The sequence below is a fragment of the Carassius gibelio genome, chromosome B14, assembly GCF_023724105.1.
Source record: "Carassius gibelio isolate Cgi1373 ecotype wild population from Czech Republic chromosome B14, carGib1.2-hapl.c, whole genome shotgun sequence".
In the NCBI taxonomy this organism is placed as follows: domain Eukaryota; kingdom Metazoa; phylum Chordata; class Actinopteri; order Cypriniformes; family Cyprinidae; genus Carassius; species Carassius gibelio.
The window spans coordinates 15,739,079-15,753,671 of NC_068409.1; the positions used below are offsets into that span (position 1 = coordinate 15,739,079).

Genomic DNA, 14,593 nt, shown 5'->3' on the forward strand with positions numbered 1-14,593 from the left:
ATCAGTCCTGGACAGTGAGTCTTTATCTACACACAAATAAATATAAACTGAAACTAGGATCTTAAGAAAAGCAGTGTCTCCCTGATTTTAAAACATTATATTAAATGATTATAGACTTTAACTTCAGTAGTCTAGGTGAACACATTCCCCAACATTTCAATACACTTCAAAATTGGGAAAGAGACAAAAAACAAGTTTAAAGCTATATGTCTAAGTCTTTTAAAAAGAGAATTATTAAGTATTTTTTCTTTATATCATGTTTTTCTCGAACTGATCAGGTGAACACACAATCAAATGCACCTCTTTTGGCTCCTCCTCCACGGCTGGCTCCGCCTCCTTGGGCTGTGAAGCAGAGCCTTATGGGAAAGAAGAGAAACGGTCACATGATCTGAGTGTGAGAGGAGAAGGGCTCGCTGCAGGCGTGATGAGACTCTTACGTGTTTCAGATGCTCTGGAGGATCTTCCTCTGCGTGTCCTGCTCGATCTCTCCTCCTCTTCATCCTCACACTGTCACATTACAGTTACTTCATTTATTTATTCACTGACAAACAGCAAAATTAAAGAACTGACTATGGAAGAAACTTAGACAAAATTATGACATACTAAGTTATGAGATGAAAAACACTAAATCGATCACAAGTGCAGTATGGAGTACCTCAAGGCTCAGTACTAGGGCCACTACTCTTCACGCTTTATATGTTACCCTTGGGAGATATCATCAGGAAACATGGTGTTAGCTTTCACTGTTATGCTGATGATACTCAGCTCTATATTTCCTCGCAGCCCGGTGAAACACACCAATTTGAAAAACTAATGGAATGCATAGTTGATATAAAAAACTGGATGACGAGTAATTTCTTACTGCTAAATTCAGAAAAAACAGAGGTGTTAATCATAAGGCCTAAAAACTCTGCTTGTAATAACCTAGAACACTGTCTAAGACTTGATGGTTGCTCTGTCAATTCTTCGTCATCAGTTAGGAACCTAGGTGTGCTACTTGATCGCAATCTTTCCTTAGAAAGCCACGTTTCTAGCATTTGTAAAACTGCATTTTTCCATCTCAAAAATATATCTAAATTACGGCCTATGCTCTCAATGTCAAATGCAGAAATGTTAATCCATGCATTTATGACTTCAAGGTTAGATTATTGTAATGCTTTATTGGGTGGTTGTTCTGCACGCTTAGTAAACAAACTACAGCTAGTCCAAAATGCAGCAGCAAGAGTTCTTACTAGAATCAGGAAGTATGACCATATTAGCCCGGTCCTGTCCACACTGCACTGGCTCCCTATCAAACATCGTATAGATTTTAAAATATTGCTTATTACTTATAAAGCCCTGAATGGTTTAGCACCTCAGTATTTGAATGAGCTCCTTTTACATTATACTCCTCTACGTCCGCTACGTTCTCAAAACTCAGGCAATTTGATAATACCTAGAATATCAAAATCAACTGCGGGCGGCAGATCCTTTTCCTATTTGGCGCCTAAACTCTGGAATAACCTACCTAACATTGTTCGGGAGGCAGACACACTCTTGCAGTTTAAATCTAGATTAAAGACCCATCTCTTTAACCTGGCTTACACATAACATACTAATATGCTTTTAATATCCAAATCTGTTAAAGGATTTTTAGGCTGACACACTGTTTTCCTAATGAATGTTGTTCAGTTGCTTTGACGCAATATAAATAAAGGTGACTTGACTAAATAGATATAGAGATATGAAGTCAAAATTTACTTTATATGACAAGACAAGACAACTTTATAAGAAAAACTATGACAAAACCTATGACAAAAAGTCGAAACTGGCATAAATGTAAATTATGAAAAAAAATGTGATTAATTATTTTTTTAAATTAAACGGTCTAATTGAAAAGTTTTTCATCAGATTTTTTTCTTAATTATGACTTAATGTGTCTAATTCTGTTTTTTAATCATAAATATTTGGCATGTAATAATTATGTGTTTCAAAGACAAATTTCAGCTTCATCTTATAATTATGACTTATTGCTCATGACTTACCACAGCAACTTTCTTCTTACATGCAGGAAATCTGCTTCCAAACCAGACAGAGAGAGAGAGAGAGATAGAGAGAGACAGAGAGAGCCCGAGAGAGAGAGAGAGAGACACAGACAGAGAGAGAGACAGAGAGAGATAGAGAGAGACAGAGAGAGAGAGAGAGAGAGAGAGAGAGAGAGAGGAAAACTGACCTCTTTAGTAGCCGCTTGCTCGTTTTCAGTATCAGTTCTGGTTTGATTCGCTGCAGTCAGAAAAACAGCATTTGAATTCAGATTCCACAACTGATTCAGGAATCATGACATCTAGAGTCAGTAATATGTTGTAAATATCAAAGTTTACATGAATCTTTGCTAGAACTACTAATGTTATGTAGTTATGAGCAGTGAGTGGTTTTCTCTATAAAGCAGCAGGTTTATTAGGCTGCTGTCACTTTAAGACCTAATGTACAGATCCAATACATTGACACACATCTGACTTCTTTCTCAACTGTTTACATTCACTTAAGACATAAATGACCGTGTTAACAAAGATACTCAACAAAGGGTATTTTAACATAAATTAAGTACCTACATTTCAAAAAATACAATTTTACTTCAAGCACCTTGTAAGCACCTTGAAACACATACACACCTGTCCTCTGAGCGGATGACCGTCCTCTCCGCGTGCCGCTCTCCGACTGCTCCACCTGATCAGACAACATCATCAGTGACACACACAGAATTTCTGTTGAAAATCTGCAGATGAAATGATTCTGGTTCATTACCGTCTCAGAGGCATCTGATGACATCTGTTCCTGGTCGTCTGAGACGGATGCAGCGCCTGGATCAAACACACAGGACACACTCAGACGTGCTCCACACAATCACACTCTCACCATCAGAAACGCACAACTCATCATCACTAACCTGTGTCTGTAGAGTCTGTCTGCGCTGGCTCCGCGGTATCAGTGTTCTTTACATCTGCAAAGAGGGTCTGCGCAGACTCATCAGTTTCAATCTCTTTTGTGAGGATCTGTGCAGATTCGGCTGTATCTGTGTTCTTTATATCTGCAATAAGGGTCTGCACAGACTCAGCTTTATCTGTGATTAGGGTCTGCGCAGGCTCGGGTGTGTCTACATTGAGGGTCTGCGCAGGCTCAGCTTTATCTGCGGTGATGGTCTGCGCAGGCTCTGCTTTATCTGCGATGAGGGTCTGCGCAGGCTCGGCTGTATCTGCGATGAGGGTCTGCGCAGGCTCGGCTGTGTCTACATTGAGGGTCTGCGCAGGCTCAGCTTTATCTGCAGTGAGGGTCTGCGCAGGCTCGGATGTGTCTGCGGTGAGGGTCTGCGCAGGCTCTGCTTTATCTGCAGTGAGGGTCTGCGCAGGCTCGGATGTATCTGCGATGAGGGTCTGCGCAGGCTCGGATGTGTCTGCGGTGAGGGTCTGCGCAGGCTCTGCTTTATCTGCGATGAGGGTCTGCGCAGGCTCGGATGTGTCTACATTGAGGGTCTGCGCAGGCTCAGCTTTATCTGCGATGAGGGTCTGCGCAGGCTCAGCTTTATCTGCGATGAGGGTCTGCGCAGGCTCGGCTGTATCTGCGGTGAGGGTCTGCGCAGGCTCTGCTTTATCTGCGATGAGGGTCTGCGCAGGCTCAGCTTTATCTGCGGTGAGGGTCTGCGCAGGCTCTGCTTTATCTGCGATGAGGGTCTGCGCAGGCTCAGCTTTATCTGCGATGAGGGTCTGCGCAGGCTCAGCTTTATCTGCGGTGAGGGTCTGCGCAGGCTCTGCTTTATCTGCGATGAGGGTCTGCGCAGGCTCGGATGTGTCTGCGATGAGGGTCTGTGCAGGCTCAGCTGTGTCTACATTGAGGGTCTGTGCAGGCTCGGCTGTATCTGCGGTGAGGGTCTGCGCAGGCTCTGCTTTATCTGCAGTGAGGGTCTGCTCAGGCTCATCAGTTTCAATCTCTGTTGTGAAGATCTGCGCAGACTCAGCTAAATCTGTGTTGTTTTTATCTGCATTGTGGGTCTGCGCAGACTCGGCTGTATCTGGAGGGACCGCTGGCGAGAGTTCAGCTGCATCTTCAGTAGTGAAGGTCTGCATGGATTCAGCAGTGTCTGCAGTGAGAGTCTGCGTGGACTGAGCTGCGTCTGCATTGGTCGCAGGTGTAGATTCAGCTGCGTCTCCTGTACACATTTGAGCGTCTCTCTCATCCATCTTCTCATCACCAGTCTAAAAAGAAAAGCATAAACACATTACAGAAAACATAATTTGAATAGCAGATTAAAAGCAACTTGGTTAAAAGCAGCTGCGTCTAACAACTGTGATCGAGTATTTTAGCACACTCCAGCAAGATGTCACTGCAACTCAGACAGCATTTCAACACATCATGTATTTACCTCTGATGTCACTTCCTGTGACCCGGGAGCCTCTGTCTCCATGGGCTCCGCTGCGGCGGCAGATGTAGTGATTACACCGGACTCGGTCTCAGAGCACTCCAACACACTTCCTGTGTCCACAATGCCTACAGGAAGTGTCTCCACTGCAATCTGAGAGTCTGTGGCTGTGAGATCCGAGGAGCGAGTGATATCCGGATCCATGGAGAGCAGCGTGAGCGCTGCCTCCTTCATCTTCCTATCGGCCTCCGTTTCTTGCTGTGAGGTGCGGACGTCCATCAGGCTCAAGAGGGCGTCGGCTTCTGCAGACAGAGGGCGGGGCTCTTTAGGCACCGCCTCCTCGTCCTCAGATTCGGGAGTGACGTCGCTCAGGGTGGCGTAAGGGTCGTCAGGTAAAGGTGTGGTACTGGAGACGGTATCTGGCAGATTCTCCTTCCCTCCCAACTTCCTGTCTGAATCTTTCTGCCCCTTCTTCTCAGTCGTTTTCTTCACAACCTTCGCGTCCTTCATTTTCTCCTCTGAAGTTTTCTTGTCGTCTTTTTTCTGTTCTGAAGTTCCTGGTTTAGTCTTGGCTTCTATTTTTTTCTCTGATTTGGGATTCTGGGATTTAGACTTGTGTTTCTCCATTAGGGATTTGACCTTCAGTCCTTCGGTTTCCAAGCCAGATTTCTGCGGATGAGTCTTGTCCACAGACGAATCCTTCCTATCCATCCGTACCTTGGGCTTCTCTCCCGGTTTAGCCTCCGAGAGGCTCTTTGACCTCTTGGGAATCTCTTTAGGCTGCTTGTCTTTCTTCTGGCTGACCTCTGAACCTGTCTCGACCTCTGACCTCTCCTCTGAGGAGCCGGTGGAGTCCAGACGCCGGAGCTGCTTTGAATCACCCTTCGGTTTCTCCTTCTCATTCACAGCCATCTTTCCTTTCTTCAGATTCCCTTCATCTGTCGCTTCAGACACACTTGTCTTGCCTTCTCGGGAAGAAACAGAACTCTTCCTGTCATGCTTGACCTTTGACCCCTTCTTCTCATCAGCTGCTCCTTTCGCAGTCCCTCCGTCTTTCTCGTCGGCCGTGGCGTCTCCGCTCTTCCTGCTCTCCGTTTTGTGTTTGTGCTTGAGCCGTTCGTCAGGGACGCCACGCTCTTTCTCCTTCTCTTTGCGCTCCTTTTCTTTGGAAAGCGAGTCTTTGCGAACGGTTTTCCGGCGTTCTTCTGTTCCCAGCTCTAGGTCCAGGATGAAGGAGTGAATGCGGTTTTTCTCAGGGACTTTCTCCTCGCTGTCTGTCTTCCTCCTTCGCTGCTGCTCCTCCAGATCAGACGGCCGTCGCTTCAGACCCGTGGGCTTCACCTGCAGAGACACAGAAGTGTTCACTACAGAGAGAGACAGAGAGAGAGAGAGAGACAGAGACAGAGACAGAGCGAGAGAGAGAGAGAGAGAGAGAGAGAGAGAGAGAGAGAGAGAGAGAGACAGAGAGAGAGAGAGAGAGAAAGAGAGAGACAGAGAGAGAGAGAGTGCTGGAGACTGAGACACACTTACATCTTTATTGACTGAATCACCTTCAGTATCACTTTTCTTCCTCTCATCCTCTTTTCTGTAGGACACAGTTGTACACACACAGCAGCGGTCAACCATTTGACGGCAAACAAAGGAGCATGGCTTCAACAACACCATTGTCTGTTTGCATGTATAGCTTGAGAAATAATTAATTGCACTTGAAGCTTTTGTAAAATTCTGATTATAAAACAGATCATCCTGGTCCTTGATTCTGATTGGCTGAGATGTGTTGTAAGTTACTCTACAAACACACACCTCTTTGTTTACATTTGTGTGTTGCTCAGCAACCACTTTGTTGCAACCACAACTGTTTCTGAGGAAATTGTTTGGTGGAAGAAAACTGTTTTTATCAATATCATTAAACTATATCTGCTCTGTTTTATTCTGTGAAACCTTAATATGTATATATGGGATAATTGTTTAATAAACCCAATAAGCCCCTGTGAAGACATGGTTTACAGTGAATTTATAACAGCTAAGAATGTTTTAGGGGGGCTAACAATGCCTCTTAGCTGTAATAAATTCAATGTAAACCACAGTACTTTGAACTTATTGCTTGAAACAAACACCCAAAACTGCATATGGCATCATAAAGGCAAACAATGTTTAAACTTGAAATTGTGGAGAGGACATGATGATGTTGGCGTTGCTTGGGAATTATTTGCCATTATTTGATCATGTAAACATCTTAATCATAATATTGTCTAATTTAGAATAAGGTAAATAATTTGATTACTAATAATTTTGTAAATGTAGTCAGTGAGTAAACGTAACCGTAGTCTGTTTTCAGGGCTGAAACCATTACACAACATTATCGGAAACAAAAATCTGTAGACAAATATTTTGTAGTTGAAAAGTCATTTGATCTCATGTAAGGGCCTGTAATAACGCGATGTTGACCAGTGTGGCGCTGTAGAGCAAGACTGAAATTCGGCTCTCCTGGATGCAATTCAAGAAAAGACGACGCACACAAGGCTTCTCAATTAACGAAATAAAAACACAACAAAAATGACAGCGGTGAGAAAACAGCAGTTAAGAAAGCATCTGATCATAGCCATGTGGATAAGTTTGCATGACCTCAGCAATTGGTCCTCCAGTAAATTAGGACCGATTGATAAAAAATAAAAAAAAATAAAAAACAGTGGCAATGACACTTTCAATCAGAATTACAACCTGATTTTCTGTTATAAAACAGCTCTCCAGTGTGGTGCAAACTAATGACTAATGAATATAATATTTTTATGTAATATCAATATTTTTACTACCTGTAAAAGCTGAATAATATAACAAAGCCTACTGATTAACCAAGTCTCTGAATTTCTGCACACAACAACCTCCTTGACAGCAACCAATCAGGCTTCAGAAGTGGACATTCAACGGAGACGGCCTTGCTCTCAGTTGTTGAAGCTCTAAGACTGGCGAGAGCAGAATCCAAATCTTCAGTACTTATCCTGCTTGATCTGTCCGCTGCTTTTGACACGGTCAATCACCAGATCCTCCTATCAACGCTACTGGCAAAGGGCATCTCAGGAACAACACTTCAATGGCTTGAGTCTTACCTATCAGATAGGTCCTTCAAAGAATCTTGGAGAGGTCCAAGTCTCAACATCTAACTACTGGGGTGCCTCAGGGCTCAGTTCTTGGACCACTTCTCTTCTCTGTCTACATGGCATCATTAGGTTCTGTCATTCAGAAACATGGCTTTTCATACCACTGCTATGCTGATGACACTCAACTCTACATCTCATTCCATCCTGATGATCCGACGGTAGCTATTCACATCTCAGCTTGTCTAACAGACATTTCTTCCTGGATGATGGACCATCACCTTCAACTCAACCTTGCCAAGACAGAACTGCTTGTGGTTCAAGCAAACCCATCATTTCATCACAATTTCACCATCAAGTTAGGCACATCAACCATAACTCCTTCAAAAACAGCCTGAAAACTTGGAGTTATGATTGATGATCAGCTGACTTTCTCAGACCACATTGCTAAAACTGTTCGATCCTGCAGATTTGCTTTATTCAACATCAAGAAGATCAAGCCCTTTCTTTGGGAACATGCTGCACAACTCCTTGTTCAAGCTCTTGTTCTGTGGCTGGACTATTGCAATGCTCTCTTGGCAGGTCTTCCAGCCAATTCTATCAAACCTTTACAATTAATTCAGAACGCGGCAGCAAGGTTAATTTTTAATGAGCCAAAAAGAATACACGTCACACCTCTGTTTATCAATTTGCACTGGCTTCCAATAGCTGCTCTGCACCCATTTACCTAAATTCGTTACTTCAGACTTATGTGCCTCTAGAAGCTTGTGTTCTGCAAGTGAACGTCGCTTGATTGTTAATCCCAAAGAAGCACAAAGTCACTTTTACGGACTTTTAAATTATATGTTCCCTTCTGGTGGAATGACCTCCCCAACTCAATCCCAGCAGCTGAGTCCTTAGCCATCTTCAAGAATCGGCTTAAAACACATCTCTTCCATCTTTATTTGACCCTCTAAATTTAACACTCACTATTCTAATTCTATTCTTTAAAAAGTCTTTAAACTTTTTGTATTTATTATTTTCTTTTCATTTATTTTGCAATTATGTGTGTGTGTGTATATAAATGAATAAATGTAATGATTAATCAGTGAAATAATCAACAATTAGTCAATGAATCGCTGTAATAATCATTAGATGAATCGATTATCAAACATAGATTGTTGCAGGCCTAGTGTGTTTATACATTATATGGAGCTTCCTGAAAACCACCAGCACCAATCTGATCAGCTGACTTTAGAGAACCAAAGTGAGACCCACAAACCTGGAGTCTCTCTTTCTCTGTCTGCTCAGAGCCACTTTCTTCTCAAGAAACTTCTTCTCTTTTCGAGCCTCTTTGGCTCGAGGTCTCTGATCCGCAGAGAGACTGGCCAGTTTCTTCCGATCTGAGGAGAAGACCTTGTCAGAGATCCGATCATTGACACACACACACACACACACACACACACACACACACTGCATGTACCCTGTTCCTCGTTCTGAGCTGCTCTCAGTCTGCGTTTCTCCTCCATTCGCTCGCGGTTCTGCTGCCGCTTCAACAGGCGCTCCTCTTTGTCTTTGGCCTGAAGAGTGAAAGTGAGATTTATATCAGAATCAGATCGGAATGGTTTGAACTTGGGATTAATCGATGATTGATTGATTGTCGATAAGAGATGCGATCGATTAAGGCAGTCGATGGTCGGTTGACCAGTGTAGTATAGTGCTGCGTGCGGCTCATGATCAGAACACGAGGGAATTCTTAATTCATGAAATCTTTCATTTCCCTTCCCATGTTTACCACACACAGTAAGAGATGCGATTAAAAGTGAAAGATAATCAAATAAACCTCTGAAATTAGAGGGTTAGACTGTGAAGATTTAGGAAAAGAAACCGGCAAACCAGAACAAAGCCATATTAATGGAGGCTATATCTCCAACGGCATCCAAACGCACGCTCACCATCTAACATTCTCCTAACCCTGTAAGAGCACAAAAGCTTCTGTTTTTATTGTGAGCACAAATGAAACCATTTTTTTTTTTTTTTTTTTTTCTTTCTAAAAAATGTTTTGCTGTTTTGATTGCATCAGAGCCTGGCGCACAAGTTAGGATTGGGAGGTAATACAGTAATATACGGGATCTAAAAATAGCAACTGTATCAGTTTCAATACCGTAAAAAAAAAAAGCACTTATATATGAGACAAAGATTAAATATTAAATAATATATTTAATGCCTAAAAATGCGTATGCGTATGCTCATATGAAGAGGATCACCTTTTCTGTCTGTGTGCAAATGTGTAAGTAGTTTACTTTATAAATAAAAGTTTAACATTCAAATACATTGGGAATTGGAAACATTTGGATTTGTGCCGAATGAGACATGAGCAGTAATCTCCAAATAAATGTAGTCAAACTCGTGCTCGCTCGTCCTCGTCTGCACACACACACTGTCAGGATCTAATACACTGTATGCCCGGATCTTTAAAAACAATTAGGCTAGGCCTACCTGAACGCAAAAATACAGAATCGGACATTTCCTAGAGTTTTGCAGCAGCATTGTTCAGACCTCAACACAAAACATTGCAATTGTGTTTTAAAATTAAATTACCATTAAAAGAGGCTCGTTCAGCGGTCTCCGTGCCAGAAAACAATAAGAACAATTGTGTGGGCTGGGCTGAAAATGTGAATTTTCTATTTTACAAACATTCTTCAGTTGGATAAACAAATATTGATTCTTAAATCCTAAGATTCATCAGTGTGGGTTTTAGGACAGCCATTGTTTATATGTTTATTAAAAACACACACATTGGAATTGAAACAATTTAATTATTCAAATGTATTGTAACGTCATTATTATATCAACTGCTTTATGAGCAATTCAGATGTTTGTAAAGAAATATTTAACTAAATTATCAATTTTGTTAATATAATAGTGTTGTTAAAATAGTCATCAGTTTGCCTAAATGTATTTATTGATTAACTGTTTTTCTAACGTTACATCGTGTAATTAATATAAAAACACTACAAAATATAGTTTACCTACACAAAATGTTTGTTTTACACATATTTAACATGTGTTTAGAAGCAAGTGGACTTCCTTTTTTATGCAAAAAAATGTATTTATAATTTTACCCCTAATGAACTTTCGAAATATAGACTGTTTCAAAGCAGCTTAATGGTGATAAACAAGATTTTTATTATGAATGTCTTCTAGTTTCATTATTCATTGTACAGTATTTGGTAAACACAAGTATATTGTATATTTCTGTGAGACCGAGCAGCTTCACACATGATTAATTCTGCGGGTGTTTGGTGAAGTGTTTGTAGAGGTGCTCTCACCACCGAGCGTCTGCGCTGCTCCACCGTCACCTCGTCATCAGAGTCGCTGTAGTAGCGCGAGTACAGGAACGGCTTGTGTACGTATCCCTGTCTCACACCACGAGGCTTCTTCTCCCGACTGCCCTCAGAGTCTTCACCGGCCGGCGTCTCCCGCCCCCCCTCAGCTACACACACACACACACACACACACACACACACAGGTGTCGGAGCGCTGCAGTGACACACACACACACACACACTGATCACGTGACACGCTTCTCACCCCCCGAGCTGATCTCTCCCTCCTCGGTGGACTCCGACAGAGGCTCGTCCTCATCGCTGTCTCCCTCGAACGAGGACAGATCGCTGGTGTGGACCGAACTCACCGTGATGTCACTGAGACCGTCCAGATCAGAGTCCTCCAGGGAGTACTCTAACACACACACACACACACACACACACACACAGACGCTCTAGAATCAACACTTTCACTTTAATATTAGTCACTTTTGACTCAAACTCTTATTTCATTATTTCACTGAAGTGATGAAGAGGATTCTTCTGTCTGCTGTACCTTCTCTGAGTCTCTCTCTCGTCTTCTGTTTGACGCTGGAGGGTTTCTGGGAGTCTGTGTCTGTGTGGTTCTCCTCTCGGATCTTCCCTGAGGATTTACTACTGTGCCCGGCGTCTCCCTCGTCCTTCACCTCCTCCGTCTCCTCCTCTTCCTGTTTCCCAGGCTGTGGTTCCTCCGGCTGCTCCTCCGTCTCCTCGGGGAGGCTGATGTCCATCTCCTCGTCTCTGTGCTCGAGGCTCGGGTCAGTGCCGCTGGTCTCCGGGATCTGGACATCATCAGCGCCGGAGCGCCCAGCCGGAGCTGTCAGAGAAACACCACACAGCCGGACTCATCCTCCAGATCATTTCTAATGAGAAGACTGTGTGAGATATTCATTTGTGAGAAGCTCACCGGGATCATTTCCGATGTCTGCGGTCAGCAGTTCGACTTCCTGGTTTTCCACAGGAAGGGGCGGAGCTACAGGAGGAAGCTCGTCCTCCTCCACGTGGCTGTTTGGAGACAGAAACTTCCGGACGACGCGCTCCACCTGCGGCCGAAAGGAGTGATGGACCTTCGGATCGACGACCTGAGCCACGATCCGGTCCACTCCCTGCTCCAGCATCCCTGACCTGCCCCACACACACACACACACACACACACACGGTGAAGCTCAGGACACACACACACACAGACACACACACACACACGGTGAAGCTCAGGACACACACACACACAGACACACACACACACACGGTGAAGCTCAGGACACACACACACACACACACGGTGAAGCTCAGGACACACACACAGACTGACAGACAGACGGACAGGACACGTACTGCAGGACCAGCTGTCGGATGCTGTTTCTCAGCTGGTTCTTGTTCAGCTGTGGGCTCCATGTGTGGTTTGCCAGATGATTGGACACGAAGTTATCCACTCGCTGTCGAAGGTGCAAATATGCCGGCTGAGAGGAAGAAAACAATCACATTAAGCCTATAAAGTTACCGTATCATACCTGAGATGTGTGTGTGTAACGCCTCTTAATGATCAGTTCAGAGTGTTTTATCCAGTCAAAGCTCTTTCAGTGTAACTGTAAAAGCGTCCAGCTTCAGCTCGACTCAGATCTTGTCTAATTGTGATCAAGTAAAGGTCAGAATACGGTCAGTAATATCTCCAGATGAACTCTTCCTGGACTGAAGCAGCTCAGCTTTACTGGATTCTCCATCAATCATGTTTTAGAGTCTCAAATCTGATCCTCAGGATCTTTTGAGGAGCGTTTGTTTCCAGAAGCTTTACTTTCACTGTTCCTCAGCGGAGGAATGATCTTCACAAGCCTCCAGAACATCTCACATCTTCTGAGGAGCCTTGATTTCTTCAGCTCTCAGTCTCTGTGTTATATGTGTGGATCATTTACACATTACTGGAGATATAGAGCACAGACTCATACCTACATCAGTTTATATCAGTATCTGCTCTACTGTTAGAAACATCTCAGTGGTTTACATCACGAGTAGCAGAACTTTTTGTTTTAACAAAATATAACACCATACTCGGTCACCATTACAGGCGAGATTTCAACCCTAACCCTATCAAAATACACCCACTAACACACATCTGTGAGCTGCTGAACTTCCCGTTAGCTGATAAAAGAGCGGTTAATCGATATTGTCATATAACGTAATCAATTACGTTAAGACTATAAAAACATTATTAGCTGTGTTATGGTATTATCGCAAGCACGTCACAGCAGTGACGCTATTTCCTTCAGAGAGCATCATGTTATAACAGTGTAAATCATGGTAAAAGCGTGGTACTTCGGTGTTGTTGTGAGGTAAATGTGTGCGTGTTTTGCCTTTGTGTCCACGTCTGCCAGACAGTCTCTGCGGAACTGATCGAACAGACCCTCGGTCTTCAGGTGACTGACGATCATCGACACCAGCTGCGGGTCTCCGGGGTGAAGCGCCGACATCGCGGAACACAAACACCGGCAGAACCTCCGGGACGAACCGAGCCGAACCGAGCCGAGCCGAACCGAACCGAACCGCCGCGTCACAGAATAAACACCCAGGCGGAAGTTTACACCGCGCGCAGGAAACAAGAGAAGAAGAAGAAGACACGCGCGAAAATTCAGCACCATCTGAAGGATGGAGTTATTAATGCTTTATTTAGTAACAATTCGCACAGTATACAATTATAATATTAACAATAGCAATAATTGTAACAATTAATAAAAATGATGATAAAAAAATGATCCTGATATTGTAAAGGTATGCACTTGTTCTAAACTATTTTTACCGTCCATGATTTTTACACGAAACGCCACCCCCTGCTGGTCAAACTGTGTAGATGCAACAGTCTTCTACAAACCGATTATAAATTACTGAGGGTGAAATCTATTAAATGCAATTATTAACAGATCACCAGATACTATTAATTATGATATGTCTGTATAATTTCTCTTTTGCGGAGCTAGTTTATTTAAACCAGGGAAAATCTGGGGAGAAACGAGCCTTTTCGAAGCTTGGAATACTTGGATTGCTTCTCAAAATGATTCATGTAGCGACGCCTGCTGGTCAAACTGTGTAAACGCACCTAAACCCTAAACCAAATACATTACATCTACATTTACTCATTTAGCAGACGCTTTTATCCAAAGCGACTTACAGATGAGGACAGTGGAAGCAATCAAAAACAACAAAAAACTAATAAATACAGCTTTTACAAATGTTTTATTGAATATTTATGCAGTTAACATAATCCCATTAAATATGAAGTGTTTGTATAATGTGTTATTATATTAATTTGCAGGACTTGTTTTGTCTGTTACATGGAGGACAATAAGAGACTATTAGCTAGTACTCTTCCTTTCAATTCTATAAATGTCATTAAAATGTCTAGAAAGTAATGAGCTGATCTGAGATTTAGTGGTTCACCGCTGGGGGGCGATCTCCGTAGAGTTCATCGCTTCTCTGCAATTTCGAATCCATTTGAAACCACGTGACTTTGGCAGTTTATTAAAAGACATAATACTTATTACATATGTATCATGTCTATGGTTTGATATGCCCTACAAAAATATAATGGGCAGCTCCACGAAACTGGCATCATTAGTGATAGACGTGTTTTAAATCCGATTTTAATTAGATTGTATAAAAACGATATGGCAGCGGTGGGATTCGAACCCACGCCCCCGAAGAGACTGGAGCCTTAATCCAGCGCCTTAGACCGCTCGGCCACGCTACCCCTGCGCCACTACCCCTCT

General features: G+C 43.0%; 1 protein-coding gene and 1 non-coding gene across 2 annotated transcripts in view; both read right to left on the reverse strand.

Annotated features, from left to right (window-relative positions):
* Positions 1–13,300, reverse strand: part of LOC127971282 (biorientation of chromosomes in cell division protein 1-like 1) — a 17,468-nt gene extending 4,168 nt beyond the window's left edge. Inside the window, 15 exon segments of the mRNA XM_052574174.1 lie at positions 301–356; positions 438–507; positions 2,213–2,265; positions 2,652–2,706; positions 2,785–2,840; positions 2,927–4,229; positions 4,397–5,734; positions 5,924–5,978; positions 8,750–8,870; positions 8,951–9,047; positions 10,800–10,963; positions 11,062–11,211; positions 11,353–11,960; positions 12,171–12,311; positions 13,146–13,300. Coding sequence (XP_052430134.1) covers positions 301–356; positions 438–507; positions 2,213–2,265; positions 2,652–2,706; positions 2,785–2,840; positions 2,927–4,229; positions 4,397–5,734; positions 5,924–5,978; positions 8,750–8,870; positions 8,951–9,047; positions 10,800–10,963; positions 11,062–11,211; positions 11,353–11,960; positions 12,171–12,311; positions 13,146–13,300 — 4,422 coding nt within the window.
* Positions 13,301–14,492: 1,192 nt separating this feature from the next.
* trnal-aag (transfer RNA leucine (anticodon AAG)) lies at positions 14,493–14,574 on the reverse strand. The gene has a single exon. It is a non-coding gene; the product is annotated as a tRNA-Leu (tRNA).
* Positions 14,575–14,593: the final 19 nt, after the last annotated feature.